Below are 20118 nucleotides of genomic sequence, written 5' to 3'. Positions count from 1 at the left end.
AATAATGTGTTTATTTAAGCAAAAGTGAACAAATGTGTCGACAGAACGGTTCTAATCAAAATGCTTGACAAAGAAAACATGCTGTCCAGAGAACTGTAGCAACGTGAAAACCAAAAGGTCTGGCACAGCCTGACGTGGTGCCAGGGGAGCAGAAGACCACAGACTGTTGGAGCTCACCGCATCCAAAAACCCAACAGTTTCCGCTGTGTTACTACCTCTTTCTCCCTAGAAATAAAGTTGAGTGGAAAAAAAAATAAAAAAATGCAGTTCTGGGCGCCAACAGCATGGCCAACTACAGGAGTCATGTTTAGATCACGTGGTTTTCACACTATCCTGTACTCGCTTGTCATTGGAGGAGGCTCGTGTCCCCGCCCGTAACACCCCGTGCGTCTGTTTCCCGCGAACGAGCTGCGGTCGCGCCGTGACGCTCTCCAGCGAGGTGCTGCGTGTTACTGGGAGGTCCAGGACACTGTCGTTAGGATTATCTAAAAAAAAAATATATATATACGGTAAAAACAGGATTTAAACTCGGAAACATGGCGAAGCAGAGCTCGCTTTTCAATTTTTTCACCAAGTCTCCGCCGCCGGTCTCCAAGCCGAAGCCCACTCCCTCGCCGACCGAAGCGGACCTGCCTTCTTCGGTCGAGAAGTGCAACTCCTCTCCGACGGAGCAAGCCAAGCAGACCCCGAAGCAGCAGCAGCCCACCAAGGCCAGCAAAGTTCAACAGAAAAAGCACTCCAAGGCTGTGAATGGGGGGTTCAAGAAATTGTTTGGCGACAAGACACCAACAACCAAAGAGAGGTGAGCTGATCTCGGGATCCGTGTAATTCCTGGAGTCACATTTCGCACTGTTCGTAATCCCTCTGCAGGAGACTTCAGCAAGGCCCCAGAAACACTTTAATGACACCTCTAATTACTAAGGTGGAGATTAAGAGGAACATATACTAAACACTTGTCATTTTACATAGTATATACTGTGTGGATTAGCTCAAATTGGTACCACATCCTCTCCTCAAAATGAATGACGTGTTATATTGTGTTGCGAGTCAGAGCGAAATTCAGATCTAGAAAACAAGTCTGGATGCAGCAGATTTACACGAGAGAAAGTACCAGAGATGAAAACAGGAGGCATGTTTGAAATCGAGATTTGTAGTTGGGAGTGTGACCTGTGTCTGCTGTCTTAACTTGCGCATCCTCAAATAAACTTCAATTGAGAGTTTCAGTGCAGGTTTTAAAGTGTGTTCTGTTCCAGTTTTAAAGATGTATGACTTCTCTAAACATGTCTTTTGTTTTTCTTCCCCTTGACAGCGCCACACGCTCATACAGCGCTGGGGCCCTGATGTGGGCGAAACTGGAAGGACACCCCTGGTGGCCATGCATGGTAGTACCCCAACCTGTGACCGGACAGCAGATGAGGGGCCGTGGTCGGGACCAGCGCGTACATGTTCATTTCTTTGACGAACCTCCGACCAGAGGATGGATCAGCTCCAAATACATGAGAGAGTACCAAGGTTTGGCTGCTACTCGTCGTAACGACGACAATATCCTAAATTCTTTTGGGATCATTGTGTGCTTTTGTCCTCGCAGTAAGTCGGGACTATTTTATCATTGTGTGATTCGCACTGTTCCAGGCTCTGACAGCAGTGATGCTAAAAGTGGAGGCGTGTTCTTCAGTGGCAAGCCTGTGATCCGTCGGGCAATGGAGCTTGCTGATGGAGTTATGTTCGACAGCCCTGAAAAAAGATTAAAGGTGCCTCTCTGCATGGATCCATCAGATGAGGAAGAGGATGATGACGAAGAAATGGAGGTGACATTGTTTTTGTTTTTTTTAATGACAGTGTGAATCTAAAAGGCTGCACTTACTTGAATTATTAAATAACAATGTTATTTATGATGCATCTTTTTGTTCGTCATCTCTAAGTGATGCGAGTTTAAAATAAATTATATTTACCTGTCCTCCTTTCTGTGTTTTTTTATTATTATTTTAATGCAGCTGGACAGCTCAACGTTGACTGATGAAGAGGTCAGTGATGTGGATGAAAAGAAAAATAAGGAACAGAGGCCATCCAAAGTCGACCGACGTTCATCCCGTTCTTCCACAGAAAAGGGAAACGAAGCCAAGCGCCGTCGCATTATTGTAGCTTCAGACAGTGACGGATCAGATGAGGAATTCAAACCAGAACACGCTGCATCCAGCAGTGAGGAGGAGGAGGAGGAGGAAGCGAAGGTGAGCAGTGAAGAGGAGGAAGAGGAGAGCCAGTCCGAAGTGGACAGCCCCATCAAACCTGTGAAGCGCAAACGTCCCACGGAAAAGCCTGCTGATACAAAAGCCAAGACGCCTCCCGCCCGGTCTGCCGCACCCGCACGAGCTCCGGCAGCAGTCACAGCCAACACAAAGTCTCGCTTGTCAGCCTTCTCTGCTCCCGACAACTTCGAGAGCCAGACAAATGGGTCGGGGGCCACTGGAAGTGCAACAGTTTGGGATCACGAGAAGCTCGAGTGGTTGCAGGAGGGCAGGAGGAAAGACCGGCGAAGGCGGCGACAGACGGACGATGACTACGACCCCGCCACCCTGTACGTGCCGGAAGACTTCCTGAACAGAACCTCTCCCGGTATGCGTCAGTGGTGGCTGCTCAAATGTCAGATGTTTGGTACAGTGATTTTCTACAAGGTGGGGAAGTTTTATGAACTCTACCACATGGATGCAGTGATCGGAGTCAACGAGCTGGGACTAACATTCATGAAGGGAACCTGGGCTCACTCGGGCTTTCCAGAGATCGGCTTCGCACGTTTCTCAGATGTACTGGTCCAGAAAGGCTACAAGGTGGCTCGCGTGGAGCAGACGGAGACCCCGGAGATGATGGAGACGCGCTGCAAGACCCTGGCGAAGCCCACAAAGTACGACCGCGTCGTGAGAAGAGAAGTGTGCCGAATTATCACCCGCGGCACCCAAACCTACAGCGTGTTGGACGGCGCTCCCTCGGAGAGTCAGAGCAAGTTCCTCCTGAGCGTGAAGGAGAAGGCTGAAGAGGAAAGCTCCGGTCGTTGCCGCACCTACGGCGTGTGCTTTGTGGACACCTCTGTGGGCTCCTTCCGTGTCGGCCAGTTCCCGGACGACCGTCACTGCTCACGCCTGCGCACCCTGATAGCACACTTCCACCCCGCGGAGGTGCTCTTTGAAAAGGGGAACCCGTCGGTTGAAACGCGCAAAATACTCAAAGCCTCTCTGTCCTCTGCTCTGCAGGAAGGACTGAATGCAGGAACACAGTTCTGGGACGCTCAGAAGACTCTTAAAACCCTCTCGGAAGAGGATTATTTCAAAGAGACCGCTGGCGAGGAGCAGGGGACCGGGAGCACCTTTCTCCCCGCTCTCCTGAAAAGCATGACCTCCGAGAGCGATTCACTGCGCCTTACTCCTCAGGAGGGTCACGAGCTGGCGCTGTCGGCGTTGGGCGGATGCATGTTCTACCTCAAGAAATGCCTGGTCGACCAAGAGTTGCTCTCCATGGCTAACTTTGAAGAATATGTTCCCGTTGATGTTGAGCTGGAGAAGGCTGCCGGACCCGCCTGCTTCTTCGCCCAGACTCGCCAGCGTATGGTCCTCGACGGGGTGACTCTGGCAAACCTGGAAATCTTTCAGAACGGGTCAGGAGGGACCGAAGGGACCCTGCTGGAGCGTTTGGACACCTGTTGTACCCCGTTTGGCAAGAGGCTGCTGAAGCAGTGGCTCTGTGCTCCTCTGTGTAACGCCACATCCATCAGGGACAGACTGGATGCGGTGGAGGACCTGATGGGTGCCCAGGCTCAGGCCTCGGAGGTCTCGGACCTGCTGAAGAAGCTGCCGGATCTGGAGCGTCTCCTGAGTAAAATCCACAGCATTGGCACTCCCCTCAAGGGTCAGGACCACCCTGACGGCAGAGCGGTCCTTTACGAGGAGGTCACTTACAGCAAGCGCAAGATAGCAGACTTCCTCTCGGCGCTGGAAGGTTTCAAAACTATGCAGGAGATCATTTCTCTCTTTGCTTCGGTTTTCGGAGAATTTCGCTCCGCGTTTCTCCGTCAAGTCGTCAGCCTGAACAGTGAAAAGAACGGCCTCTTTCCCGACCTCTCCGCTGAGCTCCTGCGCTGGGAGAAGGCTTTCGACCACCAGAAAGCTCGCACGACTGGCGTCATCACCCCGAAAGCTGGCTTTGACCCGGAGTACGACCAGGCTCTGGCTGGAATCAAGAACTGCGAACGAGAGCTGCAGGATTACCTGGGCAGGCAGAAGAAGAGACTCGGCTGCAAAAACATGGCCTTCTGGGGAACCGGGCGAAACCGCTACCAGATGGAGGTTCCCGACAGCGTTTCGGAGAGGAACGTCCCCGAGGAGTACCAGGTGAAGTCGACAAAGAAAGGCTGGAAGCGGTACGTGACGAAGGAGTCCGAGCGGCTGTTCTCGGAGCTGCAAGGCTTTGAGGAGAAGAGAGATGCTGCACTGAAAGACTGCATGAGGAGGCTCTTCTACAACTTTGACATGAACTACAAAGACTGGAAGAACGGTGTGGAGTGCATGGCAGTGCTCGGTAATTACATTCTCTTTTTTGTTTTTTACTATCATTCATCTATTATTTTTTTACAGCATGCATCGTTCACATTTGTAAAGGGATGCTTTAAATTACTGCTGTATAAAACCAACGGGGTTTTTTTTTTAGTCCAAAAAAAGTGTTGTCTGCTCTGAATACATTTCCTGCAGATGTTACTGCTAAACATCCATTATGTGTATTTAACCAGTCATATTGCTTCTTAGAAATAATGCTGTCATTGAGTGACTATTCCATTTATAACTTGACTACGTTTACACTAATTGGCTCTTTTTTTTCCCAGTGTTTGGGAACTCGTACACTGGTGTTTGCCCCTGACAGGGAGAGATAATTACCTAGTTTATCACAATATAATGAGTGCGTAATGTGGTTTGGTGCCACCGGGCCGTCCCTCAGACACAGGTCTAGGTTTATTTTATTTTTGTTTTCATGGAGCTAAGCTGCAAAATACTCCCAACAAATAAGAAAGTGGCGAGCAAAGCATCATTTTTAAAGGTCGACTGGTTAAATATTCAGTTCTTACTTTTACGACCAATCGGTGTCCCATTTCCGTCCTTCAGATGTGCTGCTGGCCATGTCACGCTACAGCCAGGGCGGAGACGGGCCGATGACCCGGCCACAGGTGGTTCTCCCTGGGGATGACGGCCGGGTAGCACCCTTTGTTGACCTCACTGGATCCCGCCACCCCTGTGTCACCAAGACCTTTTTTGGCGACGACTTCATTCCCAACGACATCTTCATTGGATGCCCCGGTAGCAGTCCAAATGGTGAGGAGGAAGGTCGAGCCTCTTGTGTCCTCGTCACGGGGCCGAACATGGGAGGGAAGTCCACTCTCATGAGACAGGTGGGTCCTTTACGGACGTCTTTTACGTACGTTTTTGTTTTTACTGTATGAAACTGGCCCATGCTAAGATGCTGTGACCGCTCTTCTCCGACAGTGTGGACTCGTGATCATCCTCGCCCAGCTGGGCTGCTATGTTCCGGCCGAGAGCCTCCGCTTCTCACCGGTCGACAGGGTCTTCACCCGGCTGGGAGCCTCAGATCGTATCATGGCTGGTAACGTCACAACCTCCTCCAACATGTACGGAGTAATGATCTAAGCTGTCGCCTCACGGGCTCAGATTGTACTGACGGCCGTTTCCTCTGCAGGAGAGAGCACCTTCTTTGTGGAGCTGAGCGAGACCGCCAGCATCCTCCACCACGCCACAAAACACTCACTCGTGCTTCTGGATGAATTAGGTAAGCCTTTTTTTTTCTTTGAACACTTATCGATACCGATACTGGACATTATAGGCGGTGTCCCCTAGGTTTGTTTTCTGGGTGCAAACACTCAGCTGTGAACCGGTTGCAGGAAGAGGCACAGCCACGTACGACGGCACGGCGATCGCCAGTGCCGTAGTGAAGGAGCTCGCAGAGAAGATCTGCTGTCGCACCCTCTTCTCTACACATTACCACTCCCTGGTGGAGGACTACTCCAAAAACGCTGCTGTGCGTTTGGGCCACATGGTGAGTACAACAACGATAATCAGGCTAAATACTGCACTGCACAGGTGGAAAAAAAACAAAGGGAAATTATCATCCAGGGAAATATCTTCTGAATTGTGTTTGATTATCGCATCCTGTCTATTTTGAATTACCTGCAGAGAAGCCGGATTCTTATTTTCAAACAGTAAAACTTATTTTTATACAGAAACTGAGGTATTGGGTTTGTTTGTTTTTTTTTCCCCACAAAGGACTTATTTGTTCCTTCCAAGTAAAATGATGTTTTTGTTTTACCAGCAGTGACAGAATTCATTCACATCAACAGAACAGAAACCATATCAAACCATCTTACCGTTGTCTCACAGATCACACGTCGCTGTGTATAACAAACAACATCAAGCAACCAACATTACAAGTGTACTGTAGAGCTCAGATCTAATTTTGCACTGCATGACAAACCAGCAGGTATGATTCTACAGTAGAAGCCAAAAGTGTTTGTCAAAGTGGTAAAAATGTGTCTAATTTGGCATTTAAAACTGTGAGATTGTTGAGAGGAAAAAAACAGAGAAAGCAGTACGATTTTAGTTGAAGAGAATAAAGAACGGTTTGTGGCTTCATGTGTACGACAGCGCAGCTGTCTGCCAGCTACCACAGACACTTCCTGCTCCTACCAAGATCCTTTCTCTGCGAAGACACACGAGGCCAGTCATTTGCAAGAATCATGTCATTTTGCGCAGATCATCATCTTCCAACAGACCAATTTGCCAAGTGCATGTGGCTTATTAATCATGTGCACAAATTATTTCACTTGTGCTCGGCGTGTTCTGTAGTTTCACCCTGCTGCTCTGATACTGACATTTATCTTGACAAGTATTTTGTGTTGTGAATCACGTGCAGCCCCGTTACCGAGTACGATGTCACCGTCTCTTTCAGGCATGCATGGTGGAGAATGAATGTGAGGATCCGAGTCAAGAGACCATTACGTTCCTCTACAAGTTCATCACCGGCGCATGTCCGAAGAGTTACGGATTCAACGCCGCTCGACTCGCCAGCCTGCCGGAGGAGGTCATCCAATCGGGACACAGGAAGGCCAGAGAGTTTGAGAAGAGCACCGCCAGCCTCAGGCTCTTCAAGTATGTATTCGTAGTAGATTGTGTCGCTACTAAAGAAACGCCCAATGCCAGCATCTGAAATATTTGTAATGATTGTAAACCTCTCCTCTTCCAGGAAGCTCTGCCAGTTTGCTGAAGATGCCACGCTGGACCACGCACACTTTGCTTCGCTTGTCCAACTGCTAAACACCCCGTAGTTTATGAAACATGTTTATGTTGCTGAATTTGTGTTTTCTCAGCATGTCAAAAAACACTACTGTAATGATCTAATAAAGTTTATTTTAAAAAAATGACAATGTTTCATCTAGGAAATTAAACCCTTTTAATTCACGCTAGCGCCTACATAACGGTTATTGAATACTTCACAATATATTAAGTCTAGATGTTATGATACATGCATACATTTCAGTCTGTATGAGAACCCACAATCACCAGTACACATGAATTGGGGAGGGGGGCGGGGCAATGGAACCATAAAGCGCTGTATATAGATACTTGTCTCAGCTTCGGTAGAGTAAAAAGCCTTTTAAATTCTCCAGCAACATTGGCAAACAATGGAAAAACACATTGAACGAAGTTGTGCTTTCACAAGACTCGTCTCATTCGTTTGGTCAACACTATACGAAGTCTGGACTTCCAAAAAGAAACCGTGTACGTTAACAGGCCGTGAAGCAGCGACTGCCCGTTATTGAGAAGAGAGACGACCCAACTGATTCTAATACAGGACCAAGTAATATTTAGGTAATTCCCTATCAGATGCGGCATTATGCCCTGACCCCCACCGGCAACGTGCTTTTTCTACTAGTAATAACTAAAAAAAGAAGGAGGCTGTGTTCTTGAACAAATTATGAATCTATCAGGCTAAACAAAACTGTAGCCATAAGTAAAAATGGTTGATTTTTTTTTTTTTTCTCCACACGTCTTATCAGACCTTCCTGTAGGCCAACACAAACAACATAAACCAATAATATGCATAGATTATGTAAAACAGACTGGAATATCACAACTGAAAAACACTTTCGACACTGTTCTGAACACAAGCAGCTCTGCAAGTCTTGTGGAAGCACATTTCAGCATCTATTTCTCTGTATTGCAAAAGGAAATGAGTCAACATTGCTGGAGAAAATGTTTTAGTGTTTTCCTCTCTTTTCTCTGATCTCTTTCACAGAAAGAAGTTAGATACTGCGACATGAGTATAATTACAGCAATTCTAGGGTATAATAACAAAAAAAAAAAAAAAAATTAACATTTAATAAAATAAAGACATTCAAGTACAGTAAGATTTTTGCATGGAAATACAAAACTACACAAAAAGCATTAAAATCAAATCTCAACAGTTTTCTTGAGGAAAAAAAAAAACAAACAAAAAAAGCTGAAGTGCTAGGTCATTTTTCCCGTACATAACATACGAGCACGTCGGTTGCCCAGTGATGGAAGCATTGTTGGATTCGGGACCTTTAGACTCCTTGAGAGAAAAGTTGTGCCTCTTCTGACAAAGCGTCTTTCTGCGATTAATCTGTACATGACTGCAGTATCTCGCTCTTCCGCTTCTTCAAAGCAACGAGCCTCTGTGGTTTTTGTCCGTCTCTCGCCGGCGTCACTTACTTGACCAAGTCAACACCCCCACAAACCCTGAGTCAGCTGCTCTCTCTCGCTGATGTCATCTTTTTTTTTTCTTTTTTTTTACAAATAACTGAATGAAAAGAAAAAGCGAGGCATCCATAATCCGTTTTTTTTTTTTTTTTTTTCTTTCTTTCTTCTAAATGTCTCCTTTTAGCATATTCTTGTCCCGAGTCTTTTTTTTTTTAATTTTTTTTTTTTAAGTTGCTGTATATGCTCTGTCAAAGTGAATCTGTATTTTAGCTTGGATTTCCTCCTCCACTGCAAATCTTAAAGTGTCTTATTACTGCTGAAGCGCAAATGGACCTGGGGTCTTGAGCTCAGTTGTGCTGCAGTGTGTTGGACTCTATAGGAGGAGCCGAGTCATACAGTGTGTCTGTGTCGTGGGTCGGCTCTCCAGCTAACGTGCAAGGGTTTGACAGCGTCCCCGCACCACAGTCACAGAAGAATCTGCAGGCGGAGAGGGAAACGATTATGCTCGGTTCATAAAGGCAAACGGAACAAAGTGCAACATGCCGTTTCATACGCTGCATACTCGGAGACCAGAAAAACCTAACTCGTAAGGAGCTGCCGGGGCAGTGACTCATCAGAACACCTGTACTAATGCGACAGTGAGCAGGCACCTTTCTTTGCCTTCGTACCAGACTGACATGCAGTTTTGTTTCTGTTGCTTCGTTCAACCTGAATGCTGCGTGCATGTCAGCCAACACCAGACCTGTTTGAATCCCCCAACAAATGCTCAAATAAGAGTATTGATCCGACGTCTGAAACCAAGTTAATCCTCTCACCTTATTTGAGTTTGTCCCGATAATCGACAGTCGGATTGATATCGTGGGTTTTGTGGTCTGCCTTTTAACATTTCGCTTGAATTATTCCCATATCATTTTGTACAGGCTGCAACATGCTTAATAAACATCAGTTTTGATGCACTTGGCAACAGACACAAAATTCAAGCTGATCCCTACATCAGCAAATAAAACCAAAGCTACCTGTATGGATATTTACACTATTTAGGGTCAATATATAGGAACAGATTCATGATTTGGGTGAACTGACCCTTTAACTCAATGCCATTGGTGACTTTATGTGGACAGGAGCTTCTCTATCTCTTCTGTCGCAGGGGTGCGGTGGATTGTTAGTTGGTTGATCCAAAGTTTGACTGGGATTTTAACAGTAGCAGTAGTAGTCTCCCACACTGTGAATGCTTTGAAAAGGTCTTCTGTTCCTGTTCATGAAAATGAACCATTACAAATTGTTCCCATTAAATTCTCAGGCCTGTCTCAACTTTTTCAAAGTCTGATGGATCTCACTGTTGTCGATTTCACAAACAAAATCTAAGTGTGGAGGCAGAGCGTGGATCAAAAAGACTCACCTATCGTGTCTGATGAACTCCACGTCATGTCCTTGGTGACACTTTTTGATGCAGTTCACACAGATGGCGTTGCGGTCTGTTGTGTTACAGGTGTGACACCTGCGGGAGTCAAAAGTGCCGTTAGCAATCACGTAGAAAAAACAGAGGACATTCCTGTCACGATTGCGAGGATAAAAAGGGATTACCTGTAAAAATCGTGCATTGGATAGCTGGTGTAACTTGAAATCTTGTACAGGCACTGACCTCTGCTCACAGCCTTTTCAATGGCATCCTGATTGTTCATTATTTTATTATCTGGAAGAAAAAGGGCAGAAATGAGTACATTACGAGTCACTGGCATTTTGTTTGTCGCGTAAATGAGGCAAACATGGTTGTGACCTGGAGAGTACCTTTCATTGTAACATTGACACCCGATGCGAGAAACAATCCCCCAAAACGATTGTTGAAGATCTGATTGCCCTCTAGAGTCGCTGTGGCGTGGTTGGTGATCTCAATACCTAGTAGTAAACAAACACACACGAGAGTCCCATTAGCAAGGCATACTTTACCTCATTAAAAACTATTGGTTTACATGCTTGTGATGATGCCGGCATGTCCTTAATAATCAGACTCAAACGCCTCGTCACATTTCTAAATAATGATTACAGCTTGTGACAGCGGGTGACACGCACCTGCAGCGAAGCCATCAAATATCCTGTTTTTCCGCAGTACGGGGTGACTGTTGGTGCTAATGAGGACTCCTGCTTGGGCGTTTCGGAAGATGTCGTTCTCCTCCAGCAAACCTGAAGAAGAAGACACGCTGTTAATCCCACAAGCCACTGACATGGCAAAACAAGCTGAACAAACGCTAATCTGCAAGGATTATGCCGATGCATCAAACAATTTAGAGCTGCACTTCTGTAGATTATAAGATTATAAGGCTGAACTGACTCCATAGACAAGTCTACATCAGGAAGCGCTTGGCTGTTCAGCCACAGATATGCAGTGTTGAGCATTGACCTCACCTCTGCCTCCGTTGAAAATACAGATCCCTCCGTCTCTCCCGTCGTGGATCTTGTTCCTCCGCAAAGTGGGATTGCTGTCCGTCTTGATCCACACTCCCGCCATTGCGTTGTCGAAGATCTCATTGTCCTCGATGAAGCCTAAGCCTGAAAAACACATGGTCATCTTTCATTATTAGGGCAACACGGGATAAGTGGCGTCACGTTAGTCAAAGAGTACATCAGCACTGATTCACTGTAGAAACAGAAAACAGAAAACGCTCCTCTGCTCCTCACCTGAGTTGTAAACCAAAATGCCCCCATTCTGGCCTCCCCAGATTTTGTTCCGCCTGATCTTGGGATTGCTGCCGGTTCTATAAAAATAAAGGACACAAGGTACAGGTGAGCCGGTGCTCCCATAAAGCTAAATCCAATTGCTTCCCTTTCTAAACATTAGCTTCAGGACATCTGACTCGAGTCTGACTTGGGTGAGTATTTGCATCATCTTTCATATTATTGTTATTTTCCCACGAACCTTATCTGAACTCCGGAGTACATGTGATTGTAGATATCATTGTCTTCCAGCACGCCGTGGCCATTGTCATAGAAGTAGACCCCAACCTGTTGAAAAGACAGTGACAGTCGTTAATTATTCCTGGTATTAAAATGCATTTTATGACTTGTTTCTGTATGACGAAGCAACCTAAATAAAAGCCGTGTGTAAGTAGCCTGCAACCTTACCTGTTTCCCGCTGTGTATCCTGTTCCTCCTCAAGACTGGCGTACTGCCCGTTGTCACCCACACTCCTGCCAGTGTGTTGCTGTACACCTCGTTCTCCTCTATGACTCCTTGTCCCTTTTCGTGCTGCGTGACACAAAACAAAACCACCATAAATCACTGCTGTGCTTCCGAAATACAGAACAAGAAAGCTCGACAAGTAAAAGCTCTCTAAGATCTAAGATTATTTTTGCTTAAAAAAAAAAAAGCAAAAAACCATAACGGCTTTAATGGCCGCGTATGTTTTAAAAGTACTTACCACGTATATGCCGCCATGTTGGCCATCGTGGATCTTGTTGTGCCTGACAATGGGGCAGCTATTTGTCCTGATCTGGATTCCTGCCAGGGCGTTCCCGTAGATGTCGTTTCCTTCAATGAGGCCTCGGCCGTCACCGAAAATATAAACGCCACCTTGGTTACCATTAAAAATGGCATTGCCCCTGTATTTGGACAGAACAACAACATTGAGATTGTGTCCAATTTGTCACCTTTTAAATAACACGTTCATCTTATTTGACCTTTGACATCCAGGCCACGCTCACCTTATTGTAGGGTCACTGTTAGAGGTGATCCACACCCCTGCAAAGTTGTTTGCATAGATCTTGTTTTCAATGAACTGGCCGCGGCCCTTTTCGTGCACGTAGATGCCCCCCGTCTGACCGTGATGGATCTCACAACGAACCACTGTTGGATTGGCGTAAGCTTTTACCTCAAAGCCGGCAATACGGTTCCTGTGGATGTTGCAGCTCTCAAAGTAACCCTGGCGATGGACAGAGGAATCCCAAATTATTGTTTGACCAATTAAAATGCTTTTCAGCCCACAAGCAGGCAACAGAACAAATAAGAACGTTGTGTAACTAACACTTGTGTTTCATCACATTAAACGCTGTGTAATTATACTACAAACAGGAGAGCGTCATACAGCTGCAGCAGACACAACACATTAATCCAAATTGCAAAAAAGATTCACTTCTTGTCAAAACATGCTGCCGTTTTTTTTTTTTTCTTCTTCTTTTTAAATCGTCACCAGTAAGTTGTATCTTACCATGCCGTGGTCAAATGTAAAAACCCCCACATCTCTTCCGTGGTGGATGTGATTCCGCCTGATGATCGGGTTGCCATGGTTTTTCACCCAGATCCCAGCCAGAGCGTTGTTTGAGATCTCATTGTCTTCGTAAATTCCCTGAACAAGGAGCAATGTTGAATAAGATCCAAGTCTTTGACCATTAAGTTCCACCTTACAGTTTTGTTTTCCTTGATAATACTATTACTTTAAGCTTACATGCTACTAAACCTATTCCCTGTTATACACGGTAAATAAAACCAAGCATTCGTGTTTAAGAGTGGATCTGCTCTGTTGCTGTGGTTCAATTAGCTTCTATGAAGGTGCTGAAAGTGTTGACAACATTAGTGTAAGGTGTGTGTTACCTGTGCATGGTCAGTGATGTAAAGACCAACATTTTCACAGTCGCTGATGTTGCAGTGCTTGATCGTGGGACAAGCACCTTGGCCGCTGACACAGACAGCTGACCCAACTGAAACAAGCAGGATAAAGATGTATTAACAAGAAAATGTCAAAACAAGCAACAAAAACAATCCCAGCTCCATCAAGAAAAACATTTACTTTCAACATCAACGTGTCCACTGGTCAGAACTGGTTATTCCCAGAATTTTCGTGAGCCATTACAATTTGAGGCTTCTTGCACCACCTCGTCACAGATTTCACAAGTTGCATAAGTGTGTGAAACTTTATTTATTTTTTTTAGCCCATTCGTCATCCCTCAGATTTATCTTGAAACCCCATTGAAGATTGTGAAGCATTAAAGTAGACCAAAGGAAAAGCACGATTACCTGTGCATGTGCTGCGTATGATGCAGTGGTCGATGATGGGGCTGCAGTTGACTGTAATCTCCAAGCAGTGGTGTGCATTGTGGTGCTGGGCGGATTTATCATCAGGATTGAACTGCAGCAGAGACAACAGCACTCGACAACTGTGACAACAGTTACTACAACCATAAGTCATTCAAGAAAAGGTGGATGTACAGTACTTGGAAGATTAAAAAGGTCATCTCACCCTAATGGTCATGTATCCAACGTAAGCATCTTCTGAGCCTTCCATGAATACAAATGTGGAGTCTCTGGTATTTTCAATGATAACTTTCTCTGCTACTTTTCCAGGAGCTACAAAATGATCAGATGGGCTTAGTTAGAGTGAACAAGTGCACAATTAAACTGCAACCATGACTTCAGACACACTTACCGGCTCCGATCATTGTAATAGGCGACTCGATGTAGATCCATTCGTCCGTGTAAATCCCAGAGTGGACAAATATCAGGCCGTCAAAGTGAGGTTCCTGACCGCCTCCAAGAGCATCTTCAATGGTGTCATAGTACTGAGGAAAACGAAACAAGTGAGGTGAACAGCTGGAGAATTGTAATGGAAAAATTAAAAATGTTGGAAATTTCACTTACAAACATGTTATCTCTCCCTTTGTATCTGGCAGGATTACTGTAGAAGTGTTCTGCAAAGCCTGGCTTCACATGTGCACCTTTATACTGGAAGAAAATTTAAAAAAAACGCATGATTATTCACACTAAAGAACTAAATAACTCAGAATGATTGAATCACAAAAGGCAGTGCAATTTGAGGAAGATGGGGGGAAAAGAAAAAAGCCTGAGACATTTTTGTCCCCAGAAAACCATCCTAAAGGTCAAAATATCACAAAGGAATGCAATTTATACACATCGTCTTCTTTAAGCACGTTCTCCTCTACGCTCTTAACACTGAATGTCATCATTATGGCCTGTGGTGTTGCCCTTTCACATGACATTAGCTGTCTGTCCAAGGGAGGATTTAATAGTTGCACAGAGGCAACAAAATATTGATGTAAAGATTAAAACAAGAACAAACAGGGTCTAAGTTATGTTTCCTCAATACTACCTTAAAGGGTGTTCAATTCTGTGTCATAATGTACTGCATGTACAAGTGAGCCATGGTTCCACCCCACATATATCAACTTTCCAATAAATTTCATTTGGAAGGTTTTAGTAAAAATATTTTTTTTAGTTTGATGAATTTCAGATGAACATATTATTTCATAAGCTCTGGATAATGCATTTTGATCCTTTAATGTAAAGTCTCATTTGCTTCATAATAACAAAAAATGTAATGCTTATTTTACGGGCATAATAAAAATCTGTAATAAATCATCACTGATGGAGAAAATAATCCACTACGTTCAAGCTGTCTATGAGACTTTCAGAAGATGAGCAGTGACTCAGTAGGTCCATTAGAGATCCCATACCAGCTGCTGGAAACTTTCCTTCCACGGGTTTGGCTGTTCATACTCTTCTGGGTTTATCTGGTAGAACTTCCCTGCCTCAGGGTGCATCATGGGTCGCGTGTATTCAAAAACTTCCATGTACAGCCTCTTCCTGAAATATGAAGGCACCGGAGCGGTAAAGACCATCCTTCATGTTATGTCACAATTCCTTACAATACAGAAGACCTTGTACAACATACTCAGGAACAAATTTTGACTTTTTAGTAAAAAAAAACAAAAACTGGAGGATTACATTAAAAAATTTAAAAAAAAAAAAAAAAAAAAAATCCATTAAATCAAAGGCAAATTAGAGGTACTATCACATCATATTAAGTTGAACAAGTGGCTGAAGAGCTCTTAATACAACTGCCCACAGTTCATATGAACTAAGTATTGATTAATGAGAGGGAAAAGCTAAAGCTGCTTTTTAAACCCCGTCAAGCAAACCCAGCATGTCTCACCAGAGGATGGGGTCATTGGCCAGTTCACTGAAGCGCTTGCACACACACGCTGCACGGCACAAGTCCTGTTCCAGCAGGTACGAGAAGATCTTCAGCACCACCTCGTCTGGAAGCTTCTCCTGCAAATACTGCTCTGCTGGAGCTGCTAGGAGGAAGATGAAGATGCAATTAGTATAAAAATCTTCTTAAAAGATGGCAACTGCAGCTGTAATGAGCAAAACCAAACCTATCCATCAAGTTACAACAGCAGCTAGCTTCGGCAGAAATGATAAAGGCTCCGTTGAAGTATTGGAAATTTGTAATGGTCAAAAATTTGGCGCTACAATGTATAAACAAACAGCTCTCGCACCGTTTTCCAATACTGATCTGAAAACCCTCAAAGATCCTCATCTCTGAAAGTCAACTCATCACTCTGACAATCTGATTTACAAAGACGTTCTTCTGTTTACTCCTGTCTTGAGTGACTTTTGCTGTTACAGCCAAGCAACCTGAAGTGAATAAATTTAAAAAAAAAATCCTGCATCCTTGTACAGTTTGTGTGTAACTAATCAATGAAGACTGAATTTGATAAACAGATATATTTTTATCAGTTAAATCCTCATTTAAATGAACCCCTATCAAATTAAGAATTTTTACTTAAACTATATTATCTACATTTCTCTTTTAGAGGGAACCTCTCTATTTCAGATAAACACATATAGCCCACTTATTGACTGAAAACAATCCAAATTTGCTTTTTGCTGGGTATGCTTGAAATCATATAGCTTACTCGTTCTAACAGACAATTGATTTGGGGGGGAAGCTGCTATTTGTGTGTATTTTTGCATATAATGTTCATGTAAGAAAAGAAGCTCAAACACAATGATGAATTGCAGAGAATAATGTCATCTTTGCTATTCGGAAGTCATTTTGATTATTTTTTTTTTAACACGGATCATGTGAAGCTACTATGTACACAACATGGTGCGAACTGACAGTTTGGTTCAACAGCACAAAGCCGTGTATGCTGAGCGCCAAGGCGGAACCAAATGCCATCTAACAGGGCAAACATTTAGTTTGGATTCTTCTGCTCGAGCTGCACGGTATGAAAAAGACTAGATTTGCCATAAATAAAAGAAGATATTTTCCCCTTAGAGAAATTTGTTGTTTCAAGCCTTTACCAAAGAATTTTTTTTTAAAGATTATGTGACAAGAGAAACATTCAAACATAAGAGTCTTGTCAAACAGAAACATTTGACTTTGTTTGATGTATAACATGAGACTAACTGAACATTTTGATGTGTTCAGTGAGCCAACACACTGTTCTCATTGTACCGGAGGACAAGTAATTAACCCATAACCACTGAAAAGGTCCCCCCACAATTATCCTTCACAGGGTGTGGGAAACAAATTGATGAAAGCACTTATGTGGAAGTCAAATAATGTGTTCCTAATTACCTGGTAAATCTTGACACTTTCCTGAAACTCGGGGACGCTTAGGTCGGTGTCCAAAGTTTTCTGTGGTTGAAGTGGAAGCACCCTGGAGATGAAAAAAGTCAGCGGAAATAGGCAAAGATTAATAATTGTATTTTGTTAAAATCAAATCCGTAACTTTAAGGTATTTGTACCATATATAAAGGACTCCTGATAAATGTACCTCCATGTTTGTCTTTGTCGGACACACTGTTCTCTTGGGTAGAGACTTTCTTCTAAGTTGGTAGGGACTATTCTGAGCTCCTGGACCGGATTCTTCTGCGACCATATCTGCAGGAACGTCCTCATCTACAAATGGTGGAGAAGAAAACAGGTATCAGTTGTAATGCTATTGATTAAAACTATTTAAGATACTTTCTGATATGCAAAAGAAAGGATTACAAGAAAAGTCTCAACAATTGTCAACAACACCCCAGGTTTGTGTAGCTTAATCTGTAATAATGGACATTAATTTACATGCATATTTCAGACATTTAGTTAAAGAACACACGTGAATTTACACCTTAAATTAAATAGTATGTTTTCAAATATAATTTTTTTCAGTGGAAAGCAATATGTTGCGTTAGGATTTTTTTGAAAGAAGTCCCAGGACAACACGTAGAAAAAACAACCTGTTTGATTATTACCTGCTTGGGAACCCTATCAAGATTTAATTAACAGAAACACAAGAACAACCATATCATCAACCATCAGCTAAACTATATAAAATGTCCCCTTGCGGGATTAATAAAGTACCTATCTATCTATATACGTTTATTAGCCTATTCACCATGGCTCATCATGAGTCGATAGCTACCACAGATGGGAGATGCAAACTAATGTGCTTGTTGCTCAGGTTGCAGGGATGACTCTCCCCAGCTACTTGGCCAGTAACCACTACAAACAGTCCATGTAACCACCTGGACTTGTGAAATACTCTGTAGATATAAACCAAAAGAAAGTACAGGTTCTCCTCTCTTGTTTGACAAACACAAACACATTCATTTTGACAGAAAATGTACACTTTATGATGTGAAATGTGCAAAGATGCTGCTGCGTATTTAATACCAAACCACACATTAAATCTTCTTCATGTACCGTCACCTTCAAATGACAATGAATAAAGGTGAAATGAGCACCATGGCAAGGTCTTGCCTAAATTAATTAATTGACACGAGAGGAACTCAATAAATCATTAATAGTACCAAAATGACAGTTTGTTCTTCGTGAGACTGACTTGTCAACATTACCAAGTGGGTCACCTCACTTTTTCTGTGTTTCACTCCGATGACAAACAACAAGTAAAGAGTTAAAACCTCGATGGCCATTCAACCGATGCTGAGAGATCAAACATCACAACACGTCACCGGTCCAGTAAATAACGCTGAATTAAAAGATTCAGCATCCAACTATTCGTGTTGTTGAATGACTTCAGACTGACTGGGTCTAATTCGGGCTTCCAGCCAAGGCAACTGTGATTAAGGAGCAAATGTTTACTTTGAGAAATTGCAGCCAATATTCGCTCACGTTACACGGTCTGATGTCACACAGCATTACTGTCGAAAACACCCAACACGTATAAAACACACGTCCGGACGTTCATTAGAAGTGTCCTACTTTAACATTTTTAGCGTTGTAAAGACAATGCAGGAATCGGCTTTTTTTTTTTTTTTAATTTATTTATTTTTATTTATTTTTTTAAAAACGCCAGGACGCAGATACCTAGCCCGACATGCTAATAACAACAGCTAGGTGCACTTAGCATGCTACGACAACTGGCAAAACCGCTTTATGTCTCCGTCCCGTTTGACACCCACGACTCGAGCAAACGACTGTCTTTTACTTGTCATTGTCAGCACTAATGCAACGTGCCCTTACACACACACACACAAAAAACCCAATCTAAATTCGGCAGTGATACGAGGTCAGACGAGCAGCAGAAAGGCCGACTCGGGGCGAAATTTAAGCAAAACAAAGCGCGGCCTGAATGCTAGATACAAACACCGAAGCCTCGGTGTTTCCTGGCTGGAGCTGCGACCTTTTAACGACTGCTTGTTGGGTTTGCTAACGTCGTATCCCCAACGGTGGAGCCTTTCCCTTGACGTACGCGCAGCATGTGAACGCAAACAACGCGCACAAAGTGTCCCGGTCATAAAAAAAAAACAGGCAGCTCAACCCCTGAAAAAGCCCCGCTGCTTGACAGGCGGTTGAGGCTAACCCTCGAGCCGGGCTCTCCGTACCTCTTTCCTGGTGGTTCCTCTCCGGCTGCACCGGGCGCGGCCTCGATACTCGCCTGGGTCTTCTGCTAACGTTACTTGCTCTGACGGAGTTCATTTGGCGGTGTTGTTAATCTTGGAAGAAATGTCGAAGCCTTCAGAAGCAGAAGAGGCGACAACGAGCAACACCGTCTATGTATTTTTCTTCAGCATTGCACGATCTGCCATCTTCAGCCGCGGCTCCCGAGAAACGTATCGCGGTGTGTGAGCTCCCGTTTTCCCCCCCTTGCGCTGGTGTCACGTCGAGCCCCGTTCTGCTGGAGCAGGAGGAGCCATAACACACAGGCACCGTCCGTCGGGCCTCAGTCACATCGTGGGAGGACCTCTCGCCGTCACGTCGGCTTTCTCGTTCAAGGCGGTCTATTCAACTTAATTTTCACTTTTTTGCCATGGACGGAGGTAGCTGTCTTGCTCAAAGGCACAACCGAAAACACGCGTCTTATGTGACCAGGTAAGAGGCTTCCGACATCATTTAATCAAGATTGTCGTAACTCGTTTATTGTTGTCTGTGACACTAAAATACCCAATAACCCACATGATGGAGTTGGCCACTTGTTATAACAACATTTAAAATATTTCTATAAGTCTGATTTTGGCTAAGAAATTGTGCTTTGGCTGTCCAGCTTTACTGGAGACATAAATTGAACTCATAATCTACTTTGCATGATAATATAATGAA

The 20118-nt window shown here is 44.1% G+C and overlaps 2 protein-coding genes across 4 annotated transcripts; one reads left to right on the top strand and one right to left on the bottom strand.

The window, feature by feature from the left end:
- The first annotated feature begins 413 nt into the window (after positions 1 to 413).
- Positions 414 to 7508, top strand: msh6 (mutS homolog 6 (E. coli)). Its single transcript, XM_069144937.1, has 10 exons — positions 414 to 802; positions 1310 to 1512; positions 1633 to 1808; positions 1995 to 4566; positions 5145 to 5428; positions 5523 to 5640; positions 5734 to 5823; positions 5936 to 6090; positions 7000 to 7199; positions 7294 to 7508. The coding sequence occupies exons 1-10, from the start codon at positions 537 to 539 to the stop codon at positions 7373 to 7375; spliced, it is 4146 nt and encodes a 1381-aa protein (XP_069001038.1). The 5' UTR covers positions 414 to 536; the 3' UTR covers positions 7376 to 7508.
- On the bottom strand, positions 7486 to 19698 carry fbxo11a (F-box protein 11a). Of its 3 annotated transcripts, none has more exons than XM_069144938.1 (22): positions 19404 to 19696; positions 17348 to 17472; positions 17149 to 17230; positions 15712 to 15856; positions 15233 to 15362; positions 14400 to 14483; positions 14188 to 14320; positions 14002 to 14108; positions 13779 to 13890; positions 13356 to 13462; positions 12973 to 13110; positions 12470 to 12687; positions 12187 to 12367; positions 11892 to 12014; positions 11686 to 11771; positions 11448 to 11524; positions 11175 to 11318; positions 10842 to 10952; positions 10560 to 10667; positions 10356 to 10464; positions 10171 to 10269; positions 7486 to 9248 (listed from the first exon to the last, which is right to left on the bottom strand). In XM_069144938.1, the coding sequence occupies exons 1-22, from the start codon at positions 19495 to 19497 to the stop codon at positions 9119 to 9121; spliced, it is 2643 nt and encodes an 880-aa protein (XP_069001039.1). In that variant the 5' UTR covers positions 19498 to 19696; the 3' UTR covers positions 7486 to 9118. The 3 variants fall into 3 exon arrangements, 2 of the variants coding, with proteins under 2 accessions (XP_069001039.1, XP_069001040.1); XM_069144939.1 differs by having other exon boundaries at positions 15712 to 15853; XR_011178016.1 differs by having other exon boundaries at positions 9158 to 9248; positions 10414 to 10464; positions 19404 to 19698.
- Between the last annotated feature and the right edge of the window lie 420 nt (positions 19699 to 20118).

This window comes from Embiotoca jacksoni, unplaced genomic scaffold, assembly GCF_022577435.1.
Source record: "Embiotoca jacksoni isolate LCO1_2020_lvr unplaced genomic scaffold, fEmbJac1.0.p SCAF_12, whole genome shotgun sequence".
In the NCBI taxonomy this organism is placed as follows: domain Eukaryota; kingdom Metazoa; phylum Chordata; class Actinopteri; family Embiotocidae; genus Embiotoca; species Embiotoca jacksoni.
Note: the sequence above shows the minus strand (reverse complement) of the source record. Positions and strands in the feature narration are given on the sequence as shown.